Source organism: Nuphar pumila, chromosome 6 (genome assembly GCF_984573655.1).
Source record: "Nuphar pumila chromosome 6, dmNupPumi1.hap1.1, whole genome shotgun sequence".
NCBI lineage: Eukaryota > Viridiplantae > Streptophyta > Magnoliopsida > Nymphaeales > Nymphaeaceae > Nuphar > Nuphar pumila.
The window spans coordinates 46,068,279-46,095,891 of NC_143254.1; the positions used below are offsets into that span (position 1 = coordinate 46,068,279).

The 27,613-nt window shown below is 39.3% G+C and overlaps 1 protein-coding gene across 1 annotated transcript; it reads left to right on the top strand.

Moving 5' to 3' along the window:
- The first annotated feature begins 10,061 nt into the window (after positions 1-10,061).
- LOC149834775 (derlin-2.2-like) lies at positions 10,062-27,346 on the top strand. Its single transcript, XM_090010290.1, has 6 exons — positions 10,062-10,160; positions 10,334-10,433; positions 11,130-11,344; positions 11,478-11,561; positions 26,819-26,872; positions 27,068-27,346. The coding sequence occupies exons 1-6, from the start codon at positions 10,062-10,064 to the stop codon at positions 27,245-27,247; spliced, it is 732 nt and encodes a 243-aa protein (XP_089866416.1). The 3' UTR covers positions 27,248-27,346.
- Positions 27,347-27,613: the final 267 nt, after the last annotated feature.

Genomic DNA, 27,613 nt, shown 5'->3' on the forward strand with positions numbered 1-27,613 from the left:
GAGAGATCCCTTTTGTAGATAATTAATTACGACTTGAATGACTGGAGAGATTGAAATTGAGTGGATTCTTTTTATCACCCAGGATATTTTCACTACCTTATTACCATAAGAATGGTCTTTAAAGATGTGTCATAGCTATGATCAATATTGATTCACTTATAACTTTTCAATATCATTGAGTTTTTCCTTTGCCAGTCATATCGAGGATTTTTCTTCATCCTTTTGGTTGACCAATAGAAAAACTTGAATTTTATTCTTTCTTCGCAAAAGCTTTATCCTTTGAAAGGAATATTGAAGATAATATGAGGTACAATTTTGTGCAATAAAGATTTTGAGACCAACAACTATTTTTGATAGCAAATTAGCAAACTTTCTTGAAATCCTTGGTGAAAGATATTACTTGACATCGAGTTGACACATCTATGGGCTTCTGGAGGAAAGTCCCACATGAAGCTCAATTTCGAAGGTAAATCCAATATGAAGTTGGAATTTTGAAGGTAAGTCCTGGCACAATGTCAAATTTTGAAGGTAACTCCAACTTAGAAGTTGGTTTTTGAAAGAACGTCTGAGTTAGAACTCAGATATTATAAGAAAAACTGGAAAATTCGAGTCAGAACTCGAATCTCAAAGGAAAATTAAACCAATTCGGGTTTTAACGAAAGAGAATTTGAGTCAGAACTCGAATCTTAAAGAAAACTGAGAAATTTGAGTCGGAACTCGAATCTTCAAAGAAAAATTATACCAATTAAAGGAAAGAAAATTAAAGTTAGAGCTCGAATCTCTGAAGAAAAAACTAGACTAATGAGAATTTAAAGAAAAGAAAATTCAAGTCGTAACTCGAATTCTAAAGGAAAATAGACTAATTGAAGGAAAGAAAATTGAAGTCAAAACTCGAATATCTGAAGGAAAATTAAACCAATTGAAGGAAAAAAATATGAGTCAAAACTCGAATCCCAAAGGCAACTGAAAAATTTAAGTCAGAACTCAAATCTTCAAAGGAGAACTATACCAGTGTGGACTGGGTTTCGAAACATTGACTAGTAAAAACCAGATTTAGAGGGTTCGACTAGTGAGAACTGGATTTAGGTAATAGGCATAACCCTAAGGTCATTTTTGACATGACTGGCAAAAACAGTTTTGATAAAAGACTCGACCCGAATGTCAAATTTGGACAAGATGGTGTTTTGAAAAGTGCTTGTTGATTGTGATGAGAGATTTTCAACCTTCACCCTCATGATTACTTGGACAATTGTCGGGTCTCAAGATTATCCCTTATCCTGAATGGGTAATAAATTTGATGCAAATTAATACAAATGGATGCAAAAGAACGTAAATGAATGCAAATGAATGGTGAGAGATTTTGTTTGATTCTGCCTGCATATAGAACATTTTGAGGTAAAAATAAATTTTTAAAAGATGCCACAGTGTGACTAGGGAGTAAGACATTGAACAAAAGGATAAATAATTGGTATTTGATAAACACTCTCTGAGGGCAATAAGGTAACAAACTTCTTGATCGATTCGGGAGGCACTCTAAAAGAGGTTACTCTTGGCAAGAAGACATTTTGCAAAAAAGGAGAAAGAACAACAATATATAAAGAAGATGGTGCCAACTATGAAGAAAATTGATATCTTATTGATATATTGGAGGAAGAATGATAAATCAAAGAAAGAAAACGAGATCACATCATCGCTTCAAAATGACAAAAATAAGAAAGCACTGACATTGTCGGTTTCTTGAATGATCGAGAAAAAGCTTGGTCAGGATGACTGACTGATGTCTTCTTCATTTTCAACAAGAAGATTCTTGTCAATGTAGTCTTGAACGACGTTCTTGAAGACAAAGTAATGGTCGGTGTCGCACCCTACTGCCCAATGGAATTTACAGAACTGATTCATGAATGTTCCCATGATCGTGGGAGGGTTTGTGGCTCTTGGGAGCTTTACTAATTCTTTGGTCAACATATATTCAAGGACTTCGTCGAGTGACTGCTCTAGAGGAGTGAACTTGCGATCGTTACCCCAATCATCATATTTTATTTTTTCTTTCTGTTGAAAGTTGGACTGAACAGGTTTGTCATTCTGCTTGGAAGACTTTCTTTTCTGACCTGTATGGTTGTCCTTGCTATCTTTGCTGTCACTGCTGCCAGAGGTGGCAGAGAGGGTGAAGTTTGCCTTCTTCTTTGAATCTTGATTGTTCTTGATGAGGGTGATACCTTTATAGACTTCGTTCTCCATCCCCATCTCGAGCCACTCAGCTCGTTTAGTAAGTTCAATGAAAGACTTGAAAGGCGAGGTCGAAATAAGGCTTCTCAGGGGTTGTGAGAAGTTGTTCAGGACAATTTGGAGCGCATGCTCCTCTGAGATGGAGTTTCTCATTTTATAGCAGGTACCCCTCCATCTGCGGATGAAGTTTTGGGTTTCTTCATGGTCTCTTTGCTTTGTATTGTAGAGATGATTGAGCGCTGACAATGCTTCAATGTTGAATAGGAATCACTCGATGAAAAGATTGACCACCTTATCAAACTTCCGCAACTCGATTGGATTGATATGCTCGGAGTACCACTTGGCTGTTGTGTCGTCTAGGCTGCGCGGAAAGCATATGAACAAAGCCTGATTATCTCTCTTGACCATCCTAGTTACTTCTTTCAGCTGAAGCTGGATCGGATCATCGACTGCTGGTTGCGGCCTTGACTGTTTGGTAGTCTCAAGCTCTATCTCTTGCTCTTCATCTAAGGCTTCTTCCATAGAATTTGCCCCTTCAGATTCATTGTCCTATTGAATCTTCTTTCAGGCAATTTTAATGTGTTTCTTGATAGTTTTGCCCTTAGTTTTCTTCCTGGACGATACCTTTCCTGAGCTAGCCTCAGCTTGCTTTGATTGCATCTTGGCCATCATCTTCTGGAATAAAGCATACATGGCAGAATTAATGTCATCGCCACCTTGCTGACCCTGTCTTCTGGCCGAATTTGGGAAACTCAACTTTTCTTGCTCACTGCTAATATTGCTGACGCGCTGATATGATGCAATTTTCTTGCTTGATCTGGTTTGAACCATCCAACAATGCCAATACTCTTTGTAGGGTAAAGGGGATGATCAGAATGATGATTTTTTTAAGGGCAACAATTTTTATAAAAAGGAGAAGAGGAAAATCTGATGACATTAGGTTGACAATTCTGAAAGAATATCCCATTACCAGGGATTGGGTTTTCGCTAAAATTATGACAATTGCGTTGTTACTTCGACGAAGGAAGTACACAACTAAGATAAACCATAAGGAAAGGTGGGAGGATAATTTTCCACTGCCATGATCACGAAATTCACTGGAAAATAAGGTGAAGAGATTTTGAAAATAGGATTGAAATCCATGAGAAAAATACATGAATGTTCTTGAGAAAAATAGCAGGCAGGATCAAAATAAAGCTGAAAATTCAAGATCCAGAGGAAAGGAATGATGAAAAATCGCCTGAAGTTTTGAAGGAAAATAAAGAATTTACAAAAATCGTCCAGGGTTTTATGAAAATAAAAGGAAATGTTAGGTAATGAAAATAAATGGAAAATAGGGTATTTTGAAAATAGTATTTTCAGAAAGATTATGAAAAATATAAGGAATTAAAAGGAATAAAGAGAAATAACTAAAAATGCATTCAATCACATCATGCACAGTCAAGTATGCTCATAGAGCATTCCCTAAGAAGTTGACTCTAGATGCACAAGTTTTAAAATAGTTGTAGGACCCTAATCCTAACTCTACAACTCAAATCATCTGTGTCCAATCAAGCTATGCCGATATACTCGAGCCGATGCTCGATGTACATGGCATGAAAAGAATTCTCTGGTTCTAGGCTCATGTTTTCCAACATCCTTGAGCGCCTGCCGATATACTTTGGACTATGACCCTTAGTACGTAGTAGATGGGATCAACCCAAATGGGTGGCTCAGTTGTGAGACTTTGTCTCGAACTATGGTTCTGAAAGAAAGCCTAGCAAAGTGGTGGCCATGTAAAAGTAGGTGGAGTTATTTTTGAAATATGATCAACATACAAGAAAACATAAAGCTCTAATGACCTAAAGAAGTAGAATTTTGAAACATTTATGAGAAGCAAACATTGTTTTCAAGCAATTCCTAGATTGAGGAGGATTGTATTTGACCTAAGTCTAAGTGAGCATGAATAATGCCTTCTCAATCGTTCTTACCAAACCATGCCTAAGTCTACATGCAATCCATGTCAACTGGGTTTGGTTCTAGGCTTCTAGGTTCACAAGATATATAGCTGACATTGTAGAACATAATTTTGACAAGTGAAATAGATCAGAGCACAAGAATGATCAGGCAAAGACAAGTCCCATCATGATTGCCAAACCTGTTATCATTGCAAAATTTTACTTTTGCAAGTCAAACTGACCTTTGAAAAGCCCATAATATGAAACTGGATACTACTCTCTAAACTGAACAAATCAAACAAGATCTACCCCAACATGCATACAAAAATTAAGAACATTATTTTCAAACCAAGCAAAGTCATGTGAGGTGTCTCTAAAGTAAAATGGGTTAAACAAATTGAAGCAAATGGCTGAAACAAAACTTGGATCCACTCTAAAGGAACCTCATCTATAACCATTTGTGGAAGCCCATATTCAACCACTTTGAGCATGTCCAAGATCTTAAATGGGTTTGGGTGTTGGAATATGGATATAGGACAATTTTGGATTTGGTTATTAAGGTTTGGATCTTGAATATATTGGGGGTACAGATAGAGTTTGTGAAATGTCACTTTGGATTGGGTCAAGTGGGTCTAAGGTTGAATCTTTGGGATCTAAGGTGGGTCCAAGCGAATTCACTAAAATAGGCTTGGATCCATAAACAAATTTGGATCTAAATCATCATTAATTGGATTTTGGTCATCAGATAGGTCTCGAATGGATTTCAATGAAGGCTCATTTGGGGTATGCTCTAACAAGGTATTATCTAACTGGGTTTCGATGTTTTCTAGGTCAAAGACACAAATTAAATCTTCTACGAACTTCATAAGCATCAACTTCTTTACTTTGATCTAGGTTGACACTCCTTCTAGTCCTTTGCATCTACGATCAAGTTCCGCGCCCATCCATCATAGTCTTACTGCATCACAAAGTACGATAATGACCAAGAGGACATTTTCGTATTCTTGAATCTGGGAAGGTACACTCCAATCCAATCCAGGAATGCACTTGGACTGTCTTGACCTATGAACTTAGGAGCATCCAACTCATCACCATACTGGTCATGAAACCAATATTTGACCCATTGCTCTACAGTTCTTGGTGGATGTTTGGATTCCAGGTCGTATACTTAATTTGAGTGCTTGTTTAAGGTCTGGGTATGGTCTTGATTTGGTGGGTTTGGGTGATATTTGGTTTTAATGGAGTCATGTTTATGTGGGTTAAGTTTGTATCAAATGTTGGGTTTGAGTCAATAGGTTTTTGGGTTGAACAAGGATTAAAGTTTAGTGGGTTAGGTCCAAGGTTTGGGGTTGAATGAGTCGGGTCACAAAGCTTGGGTTTAGATGGATTTTGGAGTTGATATGAATCCAACACAGGGTTTAGGGGCAGATTTGGGTCAAATTAACAAGATATGATTTGAAGGAGTTTGGGCCAGATCTAAGTCAAAACCTGGAGAAAGGTTGGTTGTTGGCCTATGAACAAGTCAACTTTAGTACCAAATTGATTCCATTGTTTGAATAAACACAATGGAAAGAATGAGAAGAGAAGGGGAACCAGTTCGCACCCGAATCAGTTTCAAACCATCCTTTCCCACCTGAATCAGTTGGTGGGTAAGAGTTGGAGGACGAAGCAGGTTATATGTTCTCCCCCCGAACAGGCCAGTTAGCTACATCTTGTGTTCGGGTGGTCCCAAAAAGCACCATGTATTTAAGCATGTGTGTCTCGTATCCCCGTGTTTGTCAGCATTAATTAACATTGGAGTTTGATGTGATTGCAAAGACTTAAGTACCCTCTCCTCCATTGGTGCAAAAAAAAATGACGATTCTAGAAAATGAGTGGTTGTAAAGACTTAAGTGCCTCGAAGATGATTATTTAAGACCCAGTCTCTGCACTGTAGGATTATCCGAGAAAGAAATCTTCCCTGGAGGAGGCCATGAACATCAACCCTCTCACTCTCTCTCTCGCTTCTCTTTCTGCTTTTGTGCACATCCAGCAGAAGATCCTACATTGCTCCATCAAGCACCGACTGACCTGCACATTGACTGTTGTGGAGCCTGATTCAGAGTTTTTACCCTTACAGGAGGAGGGTTTGGGGGCTCCTCCCAGCGTGGGTAGCATCATTCAACTAAATGAGTTGTGGATCCTGATTCAGAGTTTTTACCCTTACAGGAGAGGGGTCTGGGGGCTCCTCCCAGCGTGGGTAGCATCATTCAACTTGAAGAGTTGTGGAGTCTAATTCAGAGTTTTTACCCTTACAGAAGGGGGGTCTGAGGGCTCCTCCCAGCGTGAGTAACATCATTCAACTTGATGAGTTATAGAGCTTGATTTAGAGTTTTTGCCCTTATAGGAGGAGGGTTTGGGGACTCCTCCCAGCATGGATAGCATCGTTCAACTTGATTCGTTGTGGAGCCTGATTCAAAGTTTTTGTCTTTACAGGAAGGGGGTTTGGGGGCTCCTCCCAGCATGGGTAGCATCGTTCAACTTGATTCGTTGTGGAGCTTGATTTAGAGTTTTTGCCCTTACAGGAGGGGGGTCCGGGGGCTCCCCCCCGGCACGGGTCCCGGGTGTCATGGTAAAAAAATGCATAGGGTGTCGTGGTGAGAAAGATATATGTTTGTTCCAAGCAAGGTTGAAAGAAATCAATGAAAAATCCAACAAGGATCATGCCAGAATCAAGACGTGGATGTCAAGCGAGAATGATGTTGTGCAACTCAAATAACACAAAATAATAGGAGTCTGGTTTTTAGTTAAAATGAGGAATGAAATGACAATAGAAATCGCTGAAAATTTACAGGAATAAACTAGACTCAATAACGAAGACACCACTTATTACAGATTTGGAATATGACCTCCGGTTAGGGAGATATGACCCTGACAAATTGGTCCTAATTCGGGTAGCGATTTACAGCGATTTGCTTACTGAATAACACTACAAATCGCTATAGTGATTTGCGGAAGACACTACAAATCGCTATAGTGAGATCCAACAACACTATAAATCACTGTGGGGCTCGTTGGAGACCCAAAAACACTATAAATTGCTATAGTGATTTGCAGAAGACATTACAAATTGCTGTTGAAAAGCCAGATAACACTATAAATCGTTGTGGTGTTCGTTGGAGACCAAAAAATACTACAAATCGCTGTAGGAAAGCCCGATAATACTATAAATCGCTGTTGGAAGGCCCCAAAAAAATTTGGTCCGGAGGGCACTGCCCCCCGAGCCCTCGCCAGGGGCGGCCCCCCTGGACCCTCGCCCGCTGACCGCGCAGCGGGATCCGCGCCGAGGGATCCGCGCCGAGGAGGAGCCCCCGAACCCCCTTCTGTAAGGGCAAAAACTCTAAATCAGGCTCCACAACTCATCAAGTTGAATGATGTTACCCACGCTGTGAGGAGCCCCCACACCCCCTCCTGTAAGGGCAAAAACTATGAATCAGGCTCCACAACTCATCAAGTTGAACGATGCTACAGTCAGTGTGCAGGTAAGTCAGTGTTTGATGAAGCAATGTAGGATCGTCTGTTGGATGTGCATAGAAGTAGAGAGAGAAAGAAGAGAGAGTGAGAGGGTTGATGTTCATGGCCTTCTCCAGGGGGAACTCTTTGCCTCCCTTGATTTCTTCTCTAGAGAAAGAGAGGGTTTTACAGTGTTTTACGGAGAATAAAGAAGAAAAAGATGACGATAAAAAGTTCAAACAAATATTTTTGATGACTCAGGTTTGTTTCGTCGGATGACCACTGGATCGCCGACTCACCAACGGATCGTCGACTCACCATCGTTTCGCCAGATCACTATCGGCGAAACGATTAAGGTTCGTTTCGCTATGTAAACTTTGAAGAGTCAACATCATCCTCGACTTTCTGAATGAAGGACATGTTTGTCCTTTTTTTGAATTGTTTGTTTTTTCTTTTTTGAATGAAAGACATTTTTGTCATTTTCTCAAACCGTCGCTTTATGAGAAGAATAGCAAGAAAGGGTAGTTAAGTCTTTGCAACCACACCAGACTCTAATGTTAAGTGATGTCAACATACATGGGAATACGAGCCCCATGTGCTTGTATACGTGGTGCTCATTCGGACCCCCGAATATAGACGTGAGATTCAATGAATCGGGGGAGAACATACACCACCCTCTCGTTGGAGGAAGCCACTGGTGGTGTCGCTTGACGACAGCTTGGTGTTCCGCCATACTGGAGCTGCCAGCGACCTCTATTTCGCAGGATCCCCGTCAGTTGGGTAAAAAGGAGAACAAGAAGAAGAAGGGCCAGACTGAGGGAAGTCTGGTGGTGAGGCAGCGACCGACTAAGCTTGCCACTAGTCAAAGGTGGTCGGCGACCATTGGCCAATGCCAGTGTAACCCTCATGATTGTCGGCTAGGTGAAAATAAGAGAACGAAGGGGAGGAAGGAGAATAGGTGGGGTTGGGGTTAGGGTTAGGGTTTGGTCACCCTCCCTCACCGACCCATGTAGGAGAGCCGATGGTGGAACCACCAGCCAATGGCCAAGTACTTTGTCGGCCTGAGGTGACTGGCGGCCACCATCTGGCTAGTTCTCCATCGGCCTGCAACCCATTGTGGGTAGTAAGGAGAGAGGAAAACAGAGAAAAGGAGGGAAGTTAGAACGAAAGGCTCTGCTCTCCGGTCCGACCAACGATAGGCCTGTGGTGGTATCCTTCCCAGTTGCTGCGTACCCCTTGGTGTCTGGGTTGGTGGGTGGAAAAGAATAGGAGGGAGGGGATGGTGGTGGCGAAAAAGGAAAAGCATATGATGAGGGTAATGGTGGTGGATACGGTGAAGGTGAAGATGAAGATGATGGGAAAGGAAGAAGATAGTGGTTGTTGTGGCAATACCTGAGCTATCATTTGATGAGACCCTAGAGAATCTGGTGTCCACATGGTATTTTCAGTTGCATACGTTGCTATTGCTGAATATCGAGATGGGCCATATGGCCATGCAATGTGGCTATACGGGTAGTCATAAGCTATACGATCGGTGAATGTGCTTCTGTGTTGTGCTTGATGAATATGAAAATCTGACAGGGTTGTCTCTTGAATAGGATCAAGGCAATGGTCCCTGGTACAAATTGATGTAAACCCCTAATAGGCTTACGAGAAGATCTACCATTATGAACAATTAATCTACTTGCAATTAAAGGAATCAAAACTAACACTTAAAATTCACGAAATTTGTTGGAAATAATGAGAAATTATAAGAAATTAACGAAAGAACTAAAAATTAATTGATTTTAACATCTTTATCAACCGCCCAATTACAAAGACTCCTTCTCATAAATTGATAAAACTTTTTTAATTTCAAATTAAGCAATCTGCCTATTGTGGGTAACTTCCTATAAAGATAAAATTTATCATAGAATTTTGGATCAGATACAAGATTTATATGCAAAAGAATTCAAAGTAACAAATAAAGATCCAAATAAATCCTTATGAACCCCGATCTACTATGGATCAGACCCTCTTCCGGTAACCTTGGTTGGGTATTTTTTAGAGCTTTTCATTAATCCAAACCCGGTTGACTAACACGGAGGCCGTTCATTGTTGGCAGGCACCGAGGGATGGATGGATGGATGGGAAGGCAATAGCATTCTTCGGAGGATATTTTGGTAAAATTGTTTCGAAGATATGGGAATGGGATCATGGAAATTAATTTCTTTTTTTGTTATTCTGTTATTTGGTTTGTATTTCGTTTTTTGGTGGGCATCTCTCTCTCTCTCAATTCACACAAATTCGTTTCCTTTGGTTGAGTTCCTTCACTCTCAACCGAGGCCTCATTCTGATCCGGCGATCGAATTTTCTTTTTGTTCTCTCTCTCTCTCTCGATTTTCCCTCACCTAATTTGCTTGAGGGATGGCTCAGGCGGTGGAGGATTGGTACAAGCAAATGCCCATCATCACTCGATCGTACCTCACTGCCGCCATTGTTACCACCGTCGGTTGTTCTCTTGAGGTATTCTCTGCTCGGCCCGCCCTTTAGTGGATTTCTCTGTGTGTCTTGGGCTTCGTTTATGAGGGGAAATTTGAGTTTTTTTCCTCTTTTCTTTTAGAATCCTTGTTTTTCTCCTTGATCTTCCACCCCCGCTTTTTTTGTTGATTTTATGATATTGGGTTCTTGGTGTTCAGATCATATCGCCCTATAACTTGTACTTGAACCCCAGCCGGATCGTGAAGCAGTATGAGTTCTGGCGCCTCATAACCAATTTCTTCTACTTCCGGAAGATGGGTAATTCCCATTCCATGAGATTTTAGACTTCGGGATTTTTGTTGCTAAAGGTTGAGATTCCTGGCTGAGCATGTTGTTTTTATTTTTTATTTTTACCTTCTTCTCTTGGTGATGCATGTGCGAAAAGTTGCCATTTTTAATGCATGTTATCTGGAGATGCATTGTGTTTCCCTGTTACCCACATTGTTCTGTTTTTATTTGATTTTGTTCTGATTTAGTTTTCCATGCATATTACATTTTGTATTTTTTTCTTTTACATGGGATGAGTTCTTCTGGAGTTTCTCCTTTTCTGTTTCTGGGTGGAACTCCAAGTAATTGCAAATTGGGTTTTCGATACTTATAGTCTGCTTGACTCTTTCTGTGGAATATACGTGTACCCACCAAACGTTCACACTGTCAATTGAGAGTAATTCCGGTCTTTTGTGTGGTCTTATTTGCTTTTTTTGTTACATGAGTGTGTAGGGGTTGCTTTGCTTTCTCTATGTTACCGACAACGAAAATGCTTTTCTTCTGTTGAGTAGGGTCATCTTTATGTAGGTTGCTCTTTGTTTAAGAGGACTGGAGTTATGATTATGAATGTAGTTGTATATAAATGACGTAGTGGTGGCAAATTTTCTTTTTCTTTTCGGGTGTGTATGAGGGTCGGCAGCATTTTGTTCATAATTCTGATGTTGAGATTTTGTCTGGGCTTTACAGACTTGGATTTCCTTTTCCACATGTTTTTCCTTGCTCGTTACTGCAAACTCCTTGAAGAGAATTCATTCAGGGGACGTACAGCTGATTTCTTTTACATGCTGTTATTTGGGGCATCTGTCTTGACTGGAATCGTACTTGTTGGTGGCATGATACCATACGTATCCGAGCCTTTTGCAAGAATCTTCTTCCTCAGCAATTCTTTGACATTCATGATGGTTAGTTTTTTCAGCAAACCTATCAAGCCTATATTTCTTTTATAAGTTCCTTAACAATGATGTGATTTCTGTTCAGGTTATCATTACAAATTTGAGATGATTTTGTTTCTCCTTCCAAATTTTGGGTTTACAGGTGTACGTGTGGAGCAAGAGAAATCCATTTATTCACATGAATTTCTTGGGCCTTTTTACATTTACAGCTGCTTATCTACCTTGGGTGAGTTGCATTTCTGTTCATCAGAATGGCTTTACTGGAATAGGGAATGCCGTTAGGGATGGCAGTGGACTGGGGCGTGGGACAAGGTCTCCACCCTCCGTTTCAAAATCTGAACCTTCATCCCCGCCTCCATCCCCGCACGGGGATGGATTTTAACCTCCACCCCCACCTCCATCCCGGTTTCATGTCCTCCATCCCCGGTCCAAACGGGGGTGAGGCGGGGCGGGGCCCTGTTTCCCCTCGGTCTATAGTCATTCCTTAAAGGATTGGGAACGGGGCGGGACGGGGAAAGACGAGGATTGAGACGGGGACAGGGCGGGGTGGGGGAAAGCGTAAGTCCATCCCCGCACGGTGATAGATTTTAACCTTCATCCCCGCCTCCATCCCCGTTTCATGCCCTTGATCCCCGGTCCAAACGGAGCGAGGCGGGGCGGGGGCCCGTTGTCCCCAGGTCCACTGCCATCCCTAAATGCCGTACTGATGGATAAGTTAACAGTAGTTATCATTCACATAATCATGAAGATTTTTTTTGTAAACCTAGGTGTAGATAGTGCTTGACTTCAAACAAGATATGCAATTTTTGAATCTTCCATTTTTGTTGGTGAAGTATCATTCCTATCACCAGTGAAAGGGGTGAAGAACATGCTAATTCATGGTCTCATAGCATGAGAATCTAGATTTAGCAGCATATGGTGTGGTCTCATATTAGATCAGTTTTTCATGTCATGTATTCTGTCAATAGAGAGTCCATGGACATTAGCTTACCATCCAAGACCTGGTGACCACTTAACCAACGTGCTTTAATTTACACTGGATGAATATTTGTTGCTTGTTAAGATCACAACAAAAGATAATCTCTGACCTTTCTTATGCATAGGTATGATATGAACATTAAAAACCCTGGCAAAAGCTTCTAAAACATTGGTGTGGAGTCTTAGGTGATTGATCTTTAGCACTATTCATGTTAATGGGCTGTCTCCATTTCGATGCTAATTTATTATTTTAGATATTGAGTTGATGCAAGTCTTTGTAATGAAGATTCTCTTGTCTCTTCCTTGAATAATACATAATCTCAGTCTCACTAAAACTTTTATTTGCTTGCCTTATCATTGCCACTCAGCTGTATTGACCCAAATACCTTAGTGGCATTGTCTAACAGTGCATAAGGGTTTCTTTTTTTAATCAAAATATGGGTAATTGGTCAATCTACATCATGCTCCAAACAGATATGCTGCTTGAGCATTCGGCAACTAGAAAGATCTACCTTGGAGATCACCTGGTAGTTCAAATGGAAAATACAAATATGTTGCAACCATGATTGTGGCTTCTTCGGTGTGCAGGGCCAATGTATCAAGCTCAGAAGAAGGCTGGACCTCATTTTGAAGCTTCTATATTTTCATTGTTGGATAGGTAGTGTGGTTTTAGGAGTTCTGGCTGAGGAGTTGTAAACATCCCAAATTTTCACTCTTATCCAGTGCTCACATTTCATGTGTCATTGCATATCATTGCATGCATTCGGCATACTATTTCATCGCATTGCATGTCATCACATCTCATTTTCGAGATCCAGTACTTCTGTTTTCAAAATATTTAATCCAGAATTGAGTTTTAAAGCTTTTCTTTCAAAAATCAATTTCAAAACCTGAGTTTTTTTTTATTCAACATTCTGTCATTTTCTAACCCCAGGACTTTATATTTCAAAATATTTTCTCAGAAAACAATCTGGATTCATTTCAAACTCAATTTCAATTGATTTCAATTTTCAGATGAGGCCCATCTAGGTGGTGTCGCTTCTGGATTTCTTTGTTTATCAAAAATCTCAAAAAATTTTAGAGTCCTAGTTGGATCAGGACTCTTTTTCGAGAGTCCTAGTCGGATCAAAACTCTACTTTTCACTACCTTTTTACTTGTCTTCGGAGAAGACCTTTTAAAATCTTCTGTTTTGGCCAAAATTTCAGAGTTCTAGTTGGATCATGACTCTTCTTCAAGAGTCCAGTCGGATCAGGACTCTTCTTCAGAGTTTCAATTGGATTGGGACTCTAATCTTTTACAACTATTTTTATCCATTTTCAATCAAATCTTTCAAAATCTTTCAAAATGAGTCAGAAACTCAGAGTTTCAGTCAAAACAGGACTCTGTTCAGAGAGTCCTAGTTGGATCAGGACTCTGATCCTGATTTCAATTTTGAGAGAATCTTTCAGAAATCTTTCAATCTACCAAAACTATTACACTTTTATCAAAGAATTTCATAATTCTGAGATTTTATCTTAGAGTCCTGATCGAAGTAGGATTCTATCCAAAATTGGTTTTTATACTTCATTTTCACTGGTTTTCAAAATCTTTGCCCAAATTTCATCATTTGCTTATCAGAAAGCCAAAATTCTTAGAGTTCTGATCGAATCAGGACTCTTTCTCAGAGTCCTAATCAGATCAGGACTCTGAACCAAAACTTCAATTTCATCCTATTTTTTACTGATTTTCAAAACTCTCTCATTTGCTTTCTCAGAAAATCCAAAAATCTGAGAGTCCTAGTTCAATCAGGACTCTGTCCTCAGAGTCTCAGTTGAATCAGAACTCTGTTTTATTTCAATATTTGTTATTGTTTTCACAAGTTCTTTTATCTGTTTTTCAGAAAAATACCAAAAAAATCTAGAGTTTCAGTCCGATCAGGACTCTGTCCCGGAGTCCTAGTCCAGTCAAGAGTCTGTTTTGAAGTCTGTTTTTACTTCTATTTTCATTTATTTTCATTTGCTTTTAAAAAAAATTAGGTCATTTTTCAAAGTCCAGTTAGTTCAGGACTCTATTTCAGAGTCCTGATTGAGTTAGGAGTCTAACCCTGACAGTATTTTCTGACTTATTTCACCATTTTCTGATGAATTCTTTTAAAAATTCTTTCACTTGGCTTTTAAAATCCAAAATCTCAGAGTTCTAAGAGTTCATGACTCTAACCTGGAGTTCTAGTTCGCTTGAGACTCTGTTTTAAAAAATCTTGAATTTCAACTATTGATTTTAACCCCTTTTCAAAGGTATTTTCAGTGTTTATTTCAAAATTTGCAAAACTCGATGTGGGCCCATTCAGTTGGTACCATATCCAGAGGAGTCCTGACCTAGTTAGGACCCTATGCCATTTCAAAACTTTTAATTTCAAGTATACTTTTGAATCTCTATTGAAAAACCTCTCATTTTCAAGTTTTAAAATCATTTTTGAAAATTCAAGTGGAGCCCACTCGGGGTGGCGCCACATTTGAAGAAGTCAAGTTTAGACTAGGGTTAGTCATTGTCCTAGTTAGGTTAGGGGTTTAGAGGAGTCAAAATCAATTTTAAAAATCCATTTTATTTAAGTTTTAAACCATTGGTTTTTAAAGGTTTTAAATTCAAGTTTTAAAAACCAAATATGGGTCCATACTAGGTGGTGCCACATTTGGACTTTCTAGGGTTTAATTAGGTGCTAATTATGGATTAATTAGAGTCCCACCTAGGCTATAATTCTCCAAAAAATCGTTGCCCCCTTTATTGGATTTATTAGAAAGAGTTCTAAAAAAATAAAACTCCTTAATTAACTCTAATTAAGGAGGTTTTGAAAACCTATAAATAGGGGACTTCAAGAGGTCAAAAGGGGCTCTTTTTCTCTCAAATTTTCGTGGTTTCTCTCTCCTTTCCAGCACCTCCACCTTCCTTCATTGCAGCTGCAGCCCCAAGGTGAGTTATTTAATATTATTTTTTTATTAGTTTTTTATGATTTTTCAATAGATTTCACCATGGAAACTCTTGTGTTCATGGATTTAACCATGGATTTCATCCAAGAACCCCAAAATCAATTCAAGAAGATGATCTAACCCTATTCCATGCTGTTTTTCATGATTCTAATCCATTAGAATCGTTTATTGCATTAATTTTTATATTTTTAACCATTAAAACATGCGATTTACCCGTTAAATGGGTTAAATCCATGCTTTTAAAAGTAACATCAAATTCCAGCCATTGATTCCCTAAGTTTTATTTATTTATGTGTTTGTTCATGTTTATTATACGTTTTCCAGCATAGAAATAATTTTTATTTTACTGTTTTAGTATTTCTTTTATTGTTTTTATTAGTTAATGCATGTTTTATTAGATTTTATTAGATTTCTGTGTGTTTTTAGTTTAGAACAGAAAAGAGCATGCTGTTTCAGATTGAAATATTCACTGTTAATTGCTGATTTTTTTATATGTGATACATGCATATGTAATTGAACTACTGTAAAAAAATTAGAGTTTTTGGGATTCGGGAACCCTGTCAGAAAAAATCAGACACCAAATCGGGGTTTTAAAGCTTTAAAATCATTGTTAAAATCAGGAAGGTAACTTGTTGTTATGATATTTTTTTCATCCTATATCTGATTTGAGATCTGTAAAGTGTCATGGATTCATATTGATTAGATATATCTACTGTGAAATTTTGAGATTTTTTGATATCTGTTCAGTATTTTTCCTCTGACAGAAAGTGTGATTTTAAATTTAAAACTCAGACTTGTGTTATTCATAGATCCCAAACCACAGATCCAATTCATGATCTGTAAAAAGTGAATACTATTATTTTTCTGTCTACTGTTCACTGCTAAAATTTCAGAAATTTTTGAATAAGTTTGCTATTTATGTCTGTATTTTGAATCTGAAGTAGCTGTTTTAACCCTTGTTAGATTTGTTAGATTTTAGTTCAGATTGTCGGAAGGGTTTCTCCCTAACCGGAGATGTTTTTTCCGATTTGTAAATTGGGAAATCTCTGTTTTTCTTCCTAGTTTGTCTCTGTAAAAATTCAGAAGTTTTCATGGAAGATTGACCCCTGATTCGGGTCTAACTTTGAAACTGGTATGTGACCTAGGTTAAAAATAGCTTATTTTAGGTTGTTAATGCAATTTTCGGATTAAAATAATGTCAAAAAATTATTTTTGCAATTCCAATCTGAGTTTAGGGTTATAATAAGTGTCTGTGCCATTTTTTATGAAATTTAGAATTCATTTGATGTCTGAATTAATAAAATTGCAAAACAGGATACCTGAAAGATCCAAAACACTGATAAAATCACAATTTTTGTGATATTTCTTGATTTTTGTGTATAAGTGCATGTTTTTAGGGTTTGTTCATGTTTATAATCATGTTAGGATGTTTCATGTTTGATTTTGTGTTTATTTCCATCATAAATCTCAAGTTTTTATCAAAATCTATTTCAGAAAACCCTGATTTCAAGGCCATAGTCTTGCTATCAGGGGTAATTTGGTCATTTGACCTCAATTTCAAAATTCAAAACCCTAATTTTCATATTTTTTTATCATGTCACATCATACTTAGTTCAGTTTATTCTTATTTGAATTTTAAAAGTTGCATTTTTACAAAATATCTTTCTAAAAACCCTGATTTCAAGGCCATAGTCTTGCTATCAGGGGTATTTTGGTCATTTTGACCCCAATTTCGAAATTTCAAATTTCATTTTCATATTTATTCAATCTTATTTCATATTTTATCAATTTTGATTTAAGCGAATCATGGAAAAAGCTTATATCTAGCAAAATCCAGTAATTTCTAGATATTACTAGATAAATCTAGAAAAGCCAACATATCTTCACTAACAAAGTCTTCTAGTTTTGCAGGAACATTGAAGACTTTACTTTCCTTTAATTTCCTGTATTTAAATTCAATAGTGATGTAAATTAAATTAAATTTGGAATAAGAATTTAAATTTCAACTTAGACTAGGATTGCATTGCATATAGTTTAATTCTGCAAATATTAAATGTCTGATGAATGTATCATTCATGCACATTTTCATAATTTCACTATGGTCTACACGAATGACACATGCACTAGATCTTATGGAGTTGATAAACTTGGTGGAATTTGTATTTATGACCATAGTCAGAATACGAATGAGACCTAGATTTGTAATCTTCGTATTAGCCACATTCAACCTACACTCTTAGGCTAACTTCAAAAATGCACTGCATTTCTCAAAAATACAAAAAGGATTTCCTCAATTCCTCAAAACCAAGTATTTCAAATCCATATTCATTCAATTCATGCATTTACAAATTTCAATTTCAATTCAGAAAAATCAATTTTCTCAAAAATTTCCCAAGTCTTACTCAAAAATCGATTTTCTCAAAATATGGATTTTTCAATGATATTTCAAGTATTTCCTAAGTTCCAAATTCGATTTTCCAAGTTATATATTCAATTTCAAAGTTTGAATTCAAAGAAATCAAGTTCTCTAAAGTTATTTCACATTTCTCAGAATCGATTTTCACAAAAACCTCTAGATTATTCAGAAATCGATTTTCACTTTCTCAAATACAGTATCTCAATCATGATTCACAATTTTCAAAGAGTTTATTTTCCAAATATTTTCCCATATTCAAATCAAACATCATGTTTTCAAATATGCATTTTCAGAAATTCATAGCACATGCCTGATTCTTTGTGCATTTAGGAATTAGAATATGGTTTAGACAAGTTGAACAGAGCAAAACAGTAGATTGATCCTTGGTTCAATTACCCCTGGTAAAGGCGTCAGGAACGGTTGAACCTCGTACCGACAGACGAATCCCATTTTTCGGAATTATCCCGCATTTTAAAAAGGAGGCGAGTTGTTTTCAAAATCTTTTTCAAAGGTCAGTTTGACTCGCAAAAAGTAAAAATTTTGCGATGATAACAGGAGTCTTCCTGTCCAATCCATCTTTCTCTATTTTTTCTTCAATTTCGATATGTTGGACTGTCCAAGTTGGTGCTTGTCTCAATCATTGAACCTCAGTTTAGAATGGTGGGTACACTTTAGGAGGCACCTCTTAATAATAAATATGCTGATTAGATGGCTCTCTTGAGCCTTTTTAGCAGCATGTGGACTGCAGTCTCTGTTGAGATGGCTCAGACAGGGTTCATTCTGTAGACCTGTTCTTTTGGTGGGAGTTTCTCTGAGTAGCTGCATTTATGGCTTCACAGACCCAATCGTGCAACGTGCTTTAGGTAAGCTTTTATGAGTTCCATGGCTGCACCTAGGGCATTTGAATAAGTTACTGTGCTAAAGATGTTATTTGCATCAAATGTTTACATCTTGAACATCACAAAGAATTCAGAATTTTAAATTTAGAGCAGATCGATGGTTTTGTATTGATGAATATCATGAAAGCGAGACGGTATCAAAACCAATTACTAGCTGGAAGTGAGTTCACAAACTTGAAGCTAATTAACTACTTGGGATATATTCCAAATTTGCTTAATGAGTTGTACCTGTACGTCTTTTATTAAGTCTTTGGATAAAGTTGATATGAGGCTGGTCGAATGTTCATTTAGTTATAGGCAAAATAATGTGCGAGCATCTGTTGGTTTGATGTATGATAAGACATAAATAAGTTTATCCCATAAATTAGCATGAACCCTTAAGTTTGGCATCTCAGCTGTGAATGTTTCAAATGTGTACTTGAGTATCCAAAAAAACTCGTCGGTAGAAAACTAATGGTGCACCCATAATGGCATGAACAATTTTGTTGTGAAATACACATAAAAGCTTTTCTATTTTATTCTAAATAAGTTGTTTACACTGCTTTGTTGGATGGATGAATACGCTTCTACTTTTAACCTTTTTCTTTGTTCGTGAATACTTCTCCTGTAACGCCCAAAAAATCCAGGACTTTAACTTTTAGAATGGTTTAGAAAGCTTTGAAATCATACAACTATCAGAGTTTAAATAGTACTTCAGCGGAAAATGATATTTTTAAAACCACAAGTCAATGGACCTTGAGCGCATTACAGCGTAAACTTTCCTTTGCCAAATTTCGCACAACTATTGAAATCAAATGATTTTAAAATGCAATTTCAATGATTAAGAATTTGTTTGTTGAAACCAAGAAGAAGTTTACTAAAACAGTTTTAATAACTCAAGGTTTAATAAAAAGAGAAATTTTGAAATACACTTTATACCAAATTTACCAACATGTCCTCAAGAGCGAAACGCCAGGAAAAGAGTTCTATCTTGATCTCATCACGCCATCGCAGACTGTAATACCTATTCATTACCTGCCCATAAAATGGGTCAGTTTCACTAAAAACTGGTAGGTGCACATACAAGACAATATCGAACATACAACAACAACAACAACAACTACGCCTTCATCCCAAAACAATTGGGGTCGGCGATATGAACCAAAAAAGAAAATCATTTTGGGTCTTCCACATGAATCCTTCTCCTCCAGTCATTTCTATCCAATGCCATGTCCTCGGTGAGGTTCAAAGCATTCATATCCTTTCCTATCACCTCCATTCATGTCTTCCTAGGCCTACCCTGACCTCTTTTAACTAATATATTTTCCCATTTCTCCATCCTTCTAACTGGAGCATCATTAGGCCTTCGCCGAATATGTTCAAACCACCGTAAATGATTCTCTCTCATCTTATTTTCAATGGGTGCAACGCCTACCTTCTTACGTATCTCCTCGTTCTGAATCTTATCTTTTATTGTATTTCCACACATCCATCTCAGCATACGCATCTCAGCTACACTCATTTTTTGAATATGATGTCTCTTGGCAGCCCAACATTCCATACCATATAGTAAAGCGGGCCTAATAGTCGTCCTATAAAACTTTCCCTTCAACCGCAATGGCATTCTACGATCGCACAATACTCCAGTTGCACTTTTCCATTTCATCCACCCAACCTTTATCCTATGATTTACATCTCCATCAATTTCTCCATACTTTTGAATGATAGATCCCAAATATTTGAAACAATCATCCACCGGTATTTCTTGCTCACCAAGCTTCACTACACTCCCATCACTACTTCATTGCTTACTAAACCGACATTCCATGTATTCTGTCTTACTCTTACTCAACTTAAAACCTCTTGCTTCCAATGTCTGTCTCCATAATTCTAACTTAGCATTAACCCCAACTCTAGACTCATCAATCAAAACAATATCATCAACAAACAACATACACCACGACACATTTTCTTGAATTGATCTCGTAAGTTCATCCATCACTATAGTAAATAGGAAAGGGCTTAAAGCAGATCCTTGATGTAACCCAACCGTTATAGGAAAATTGGTTGTCACCCCTCCACAAGTGCGGACATTGGTTACTACTCTTTCATACATATCCTTAATTATACTAATGTACTTGAGAGAAACACCTTTCTTCATCATTGTCCACCAGAGAACGTCCCTAGGTACTCTATCGTATGCCTTATCCAAATCAATAAAAACCATATGCAAATCTTTGTTCCTCTCTCTATCGAACATAGTTAAGCAGAATAATTTAATATGTCAAGTAGACAGACAATTATATAATAATTTAATTTCAACGTATTCATGAAACAACTATCATGAGCACAATGCTAAAATTACTACAAGCATTTCACTGGTACCAGTAGGCTAACTATTATAAGCAAAGAAATGCATAAGCAATTTACCTAACAAAATACAATGCTACATCAACCACACCCACAATTCTATAAGTATTAAACTTGTTGCACACTATAACTTTCATACGTGCATAACTCAACAAATTGTGTAATCGACAGTGTTGTGAGAGGCGTACGCCTCAGTACCTGAAGCGTACGCCTCAGTACCTGAAGCGTACGCCTCAGAGGCGAAGCACAACCTCAAAGTACCGAAGGACTGTAGTGAAGCGTTTGCAGATTGAAGCGCACGCTTCACATGAGTGAAGCGTACGCCTCGCTTCGAGGCCCGCTTCGATTTTAAGGCGTAAGCATCATGTACAACCCATAAATATAAAACACTGAAGAGGGGGGAGCGCGAAGGTTTCTTTTAAACCTTCATCCCCCCTTTCTTCTCACCTCCCCTCTCTCTCGTCTCGCAGGACAAGAAAATCGCAACTTCCACGACATACAGGTTCTAGATTTTCTCCAGTATAAGATAAAAGAGGTGAGACTTCCACCCCTGCCTCGCCGCGTTGAGGTCGGTGATGCACGACTTCCACCCCAATAACTGTCTTGGTGAAGGTGGCTATGGGCCTGTTTACAAGGTACTGAATCAATCTTTGGATTTTTTTTTTTTATGAATGCTTAGATGGGGAAGAACGCCGTCTTCATAGGGCCTGGAGGAGGGAGAAAATGGGGTATTTTTTTCTTTTTTGCTTTGTTGGTGGTTTTGGTTTTGATGATTTGTGGGGATGATGATCAGGGGAAGTTTAAGGATGGGAGGGACATCGCGGTGAAGAAGTTGTCGCACGCGTCGAGGCAGGGGAAGAAGGAGTTCAAGAACGAGGTGACCCTCCTCTCCCTTGTGCAGCACCGAAAAGTCGTCAACCTGCTCGGCTACTGCACCGAGGGCATCGAGAAGATCCTCGTCTACGAGTATGTTGCCAACGAGAGCCTTGACAAGCTCCTCTTTGTTACCTACTCCCTCCTCTTCATCATCCTCCATTTGTTTTTTTTGTTTCTTTCTTTGTTAAATTTTCTTCTCTGTTCTGTTGGTCCTCTCTAATTGAGAACATAAATGCCCACTCATATTCGGTTTACTTCTTTCTGCAATCTGGTTGTCTGCTTTTCTTCCTCTTATTCTTCTACAGAAAAATCATGTTGGTTGGTTGCTAGTTTATGTTGGTTTTTCCTCTCTGTTGTGTTTGTCCTTGCTAATTGAGAACGTAAATGCCCACTTGTATTAGTTTTTGCTTCTTTCTTCAATCTGGTTGTATGCTTTTGTTCTTCTTATCCTTCGACAAAAAAAATCATGTTGGTTGGTTGCTAAATTATGCTGTTTTTTCCTCTCTAAGTGAGAACATAAATGCCACTCATATTAGTTTTACTTGTTTCTGCAATCTGGTCGTCTGCTTTTCTTCCTCTTATTCTTCTACATAAAAATAATGTTGGTTGGTTGCCCTATGATTTTTGCAATTGGTGTTTGCTAACTGTAGTAATTAGGAGTTCACATGCCCTTTTAGATGCTTTTCTTTTAGTGTGCTTACTTGGTTTCTTTTAGAATAATTGTTGTATTATAAATGATGAGACTTATAAAAATAATGAGTTCAATGATATGTATTTGGTAACAACATTGGAACCTATTGCTCTTTCTTCTTTTAGTCTTCAGGTGAACAAATTTGTGGAGAAAAGTAAGTTGTGCTTTCATATTGCCTGTTTTTATCACATGATCTTTTGTCTAATTTGCTATTACATGGTCTTTTATCTAATTTGTTTTTTATACAAACTCGTAGCCATTTTCTGTTGATGAAAGCTTTGGTAATTATAGGGCTTGCTTTGATGCTGATATTGAGAACATGATAGATGTGGACATGATGGAATGTGTGCATTTTTCAATGACATTTAACCCTAATGACTTAACTCCTTCCAAATGGCCAAAGATTATGGCCAATGATCCGTATGTGTAAGGTTTGATTGAACCCCTGATACAGGCCTAAGAGAGAAAATGCATTGTATTTTGAACATTACTTTTGGGTTTATATTTTTGGGCATCACCTGCTTTTCAGTGTCACTACATATGCATGATAGAGGTTGATTGCTCATTACACACTCTGATTGCTCATTACACACTTTCAAATCTGTGTCAACTTGAAACAGTAAATCACAACCTCTCTCTCTCTCTCTCTCAATGTTACAACTATTATGTATACTCATTTTGTAATTGTATGCATAACTCATTTTCACTTCTTATTTCATTATTTTATTAATATTATATATTTTATTATTTTGATCATGAAGCTTACGCTTCAACGCCTCGAAGCTTACGCCTCTCTTCATAACAGGCTCAACGCCTCGCTTCGCCTCATCACATTTAACAACCTTGGTAATTGGGTTTAAATTATGTTTCGATATTAACTGCCCAAGTGAGTACGCCCAAGACATGACTCTAGAAACAACCTAGACTGATTCAGGGGTTTATTATGCTATGTATTTTATGATAACCCGGATAACTGACTGAGTCTGCACCTAAGGGGACAGTTAGTGACCAAGAGAGAAATCCCCAAAGCAGCATAAACAATGGATGCATCCCGGACATGAAGAGCTACCACCTAGGATAATTATGGTAGTCCCCTTCCCCTAACTCCGATGACTGGAGGAGCCGAGTCTTTTGCTCGTAACTGTCATTAATGGCTTTCCTTCGAAGTTTTTGTACCTTCTCATCCTCTTTCCAGACAGGAGTCAGCGGTTCGAATGAGTACATCAGGGTTAATTAACTGAAGACACATTCTACATACTCTGGTCTTTCGACCAAACTAGAGTATCTTGCCGGTGAAGGCAGAATCATCACCTATTTAGGCGATCTTAGCATTTTGTTATTTGCACTCATCAAGGTTGTCACAACCTACTCATCCAATCATCGCAATGTAAGAAGACGTACTTGTCAAAAGTACGACTACGATAAAAGGGATATGATTTCACCAAAGAAACCCCAACAGATATTATCTGCAAAAGAAGTAACACAACACAATTTGACAAGATAAGTCTTGAATTCATTTCAACAATATTTTGCATATTTCATGATACTAAGTCGTCTCAGATCTCTCATCCTATCAACAAAGTACTTAACATGTCGTGCATGTCTAAAAGTACGCAACACTGAAAAAGGGAAGTGCGTAGGCTTCTCAAAAGGAACACCCAACACACAACTTCATAACGATCCAAAGAATATAGGAGTGCTCATTTGGCACGATTCATCCTTAAAAGCCACAATGCCACATTGAGTCATTCACACAAGGCACATCACTATCAATCTTGCATCCCAAAATTTATCTTAGTATCGACACGATTCGCACGACATGCGACACTAGATTGATAAATAAAGAATGAGTCCTTCAATAGAACCCCACTCGTTCATAGGCTCATGCCCCTGATCGGGGTTATTCGAATTGGGTCGCAATTCGAATCGGGGTTATAAAATATTTCTCCCAAGTGTGTGGACCTGGGAGGTCCCAAATGTGACTTCGCAATCCGACATGACTTAAAACTTAATTTTGCAAAAGCTGTGAATTTTGAAGAGCACTGGGTTTGCAGAAGGAAACCCTCTTTAAAAGAACTATAGCGCACAAGCGCAACTTCTAGTGTTTTGAAAACAACTGAAATCAGGTTAGGCACAAGACTACATTTATGTAAGTACATATTTACCATTAGTGTGAGCATATGCAGGTTATAACATGACGACAAGCAACTCTTGACTTGCAATGCCGCACATCGAGCGAAAAACACATAAGTAACACACGAGGTACCAAAACCATACCTTAACCACTTAGATAGGCAAACACATAAGGTCATAAGTAATACACGAGGTACCAAAACCATACCTTAACCACTTAGATAGGCAAACACATATGGTCATAAGTAATACACGAGACACGAAGTCGTACCTCACTCAAAGGAAACGTGCAAGCAAAAATGTATGCAAGCAAACAAGGTCATATGTATTTCAAGAAGTACGAAACCACACCTCAAACTCATAAGCAACTACACAAAATAATGATCGAAGAATGAAATTATACCTCGACCCATGAGCATATAAACAAGATAATGTGAAATGCAGAAGCAATATAACTCTAAGCATATCTAGCATGGGCATCTTAATTATTTCAACTTAAATAGGTTCATTTATTGCCTTTTGTGCGACTTTACCCTACCTCAGAATGTTGTGTAGCTGTGTGCGCCTACGCATGAGGATAATACGAGGGTCGAGCCGCGGAGCACGAACGAGGCCTGTTGCGTAAATCTACACGAGTGTGATTGTTATTATGACGTAGTTGTCAAAAAGAATAGAAGGCCAGTGGTAAGACCTGCCCTGTTGGCGGAATCAATTGAGTGGCAGGGGTATCGACCCCTGTCTGACCAAACAACGAATGACGGCCCCTGTCTGATAGGACAGCGGATGGCAGGGGCCTCAGCCCCCGCCTGACAAAGCAGTGAATGGCAGGGGCAGAGGCCCCTGCCGGCCAAAACAACGAACGACAGGGGTCTCAGCCCCTGCTTGCCAAAATAACAAATGGCAGGGGCCTAGGCCCCTGCCTAACGAAAGAAATAAATGGCTGGGGCCTTGGCCCCTGCCCGACAAAATAGCCAATGGTAGGGGCCTCGGCCCCTGCCTCACGAAAACAACAAATGGCAGGGACTTGGGTCCCTGCCTGACAAAACAACCAATGGCAGGGGCTGAGGCCCCTGCCTCACGAAAACAACAAATGGCAGGGACTTGGGTCCCTGCCTGACAATACTGGATGACAGGGGCCTCGGCCCCTACAAAACAATGAATGGGAGGGGATTCAGTCCCTGTCAGACAAAACAGAAACTGGCAGGGGCCTCGACCCCTGCCTGACGAAACGAATAATGGCAGGGGCCCGGCCCCTGCCTGACGGAACAACGACGAAACAAGGGGGAAGGTGCAGCAAGGGGGGTGACGGTCCCCTGCCACCCTTCAGGTAGGCGTAGAGGGAAAAAGACGTCACGACACAGGCGGTATGTCTTCTGTCGGCCACTCGGCATGCCCTCAAGGAGAGGGAAAAATGGAGGAGGGGGGTGCCGCAGGGGTGACTGGCCCCTGCTGGCTCTCCGACAACCTCAAGAGAGAGGGGGAGACAACAGGGGCCCCGTAGGCCACCTGTCGGGCCTCCGATTAATGCAGAGGGAGCGGGAAGAGGATCAGAAGGCGGGGTAGGAGAAGACTGAGGAGATAGAGGGCGTACCTGGAAGGGGGGCGCCGTCGTCGATGTGGCGGCGATTGGAAAAAGGAGGCAGCAGCGTCGGGAGGAGAGGAGGAGGAGGAGAAAAGGGAGGTGTGCCTCCCCTCCCCCTGCCCTTCTCTTAAAGACTTCGGGGGAGAGCGATCTTCGGGGAAACCCTAAAAGGGTTTCCCTTATCCTGCTGTCGAGGGGGGTGGAGCGGCACGAGTGGGGGGGGGGGTGCGGTGTACAGGGGAGAGGGTTTGTTTTTAAACAAATCCTCCCCTGCGTCGGGTTTTAAAAACCCCAACGAGGGCGGGCCTGGGTCGGGTCCCGACCCGGTTCGGTTTTTTTTTTAACGTGGGTTTTACATCTCCACTGTCTGTTTTATACCGTACTATTAATATTACTCTACATCATATGTTTATACTTTATACTTCTTTCTTGTTTGAATAGAATTTCTGTTATTAACCATGTGCTTTGTTGGTGAATGCTTGTCGATTGTCTCATGTTGGATACATTTCTCAGAATTTAACTAAGAAAAGATCATTTATACTGGAAATAAATTGGTTTTATTCCATTGCTGATCTCAATAGATGCTTGCCTGCAGGTTCTTCTGGGCTTTTCCATACTTGTGGGTAGCAGTCCTTGGATTGATCTTCTGGTATGTTTGTTAATAGTACTTGGTTACTTTCTACTTCGGCACCATAATTTTTTCTGATAGTACAGCACAATCAGGTTAGCGGCAGAATCAAGTAACTTTGCTGCAGTCAACTGATTGACTCTGCTTTATAATATTTTGAGTTACTAATAGTTATGTGAACAATTTACTAAATTTGAGAATCCCATGTCGATGCAGGGTATGGCAGCTGGTCATGTTTATTACTTCCTAGAAGATGTATATCCTCGGATGACTGGCAGACGACTGCTCCGAACTCCTGCTGTCATCAGATCACTTTTTGCTGATGAAAATGTAGTCGTAGCACCCCCTGTGAATATGAGATTCGGTGCCCCTATTCTAGAAAATCACGAAGATTGATGCACAAATTATTCTAGAAAATCTTCTCTCTCATTACTGTTGCATCTATGTATGTAAAAGATGCATGCAAAAGATATTTCCTAGAGGGCGGGTAGGGGTAGGGTTAGTAGCAAATATTGATGCATGAAATTAGGGGTGGCAATTTCTGACACGACCCGCCAACCTGCCTCTTAGGCGGGTTCGGGTTGGGCTTAAGCCAACCCGTTTAATAAACGGGTCGACCCGTGTAACCCGTTTATTAAACAGGTCGGGTTCGGGTTGGGGGTATGCCAACCCGCCAATCCGGCTGACCCGTTTAATAAACGGGTTAGGCGGGTGGGTCAACCCGCCAACCCGACCCGCCAACCCGACCCGCCAACCCGTCTG

Coding starts and splice junctions, on each gene's coding strand:
- LOC149834775 (XM_090010290.1), top strand. CDS start 10,062: ATGGCTCAGGCGGTGGAGGATTGGTACAAGCAAATGCCCATCATCACT. Junction 10,434..11,129: donor CTTCTACTTCCGGAAGATGG/GTAATTCCCATT, acceptor TGGGCTTTACAG/ACTTGGATTTCCTTTTCCAC. Junction 26,873..27,067: donor GTCCTTGGATTGATCTTCTG/GTATGTTTGTTA, acceptor ATGTCGATGCAG/GGTATGGCAGCTGGTCATGT.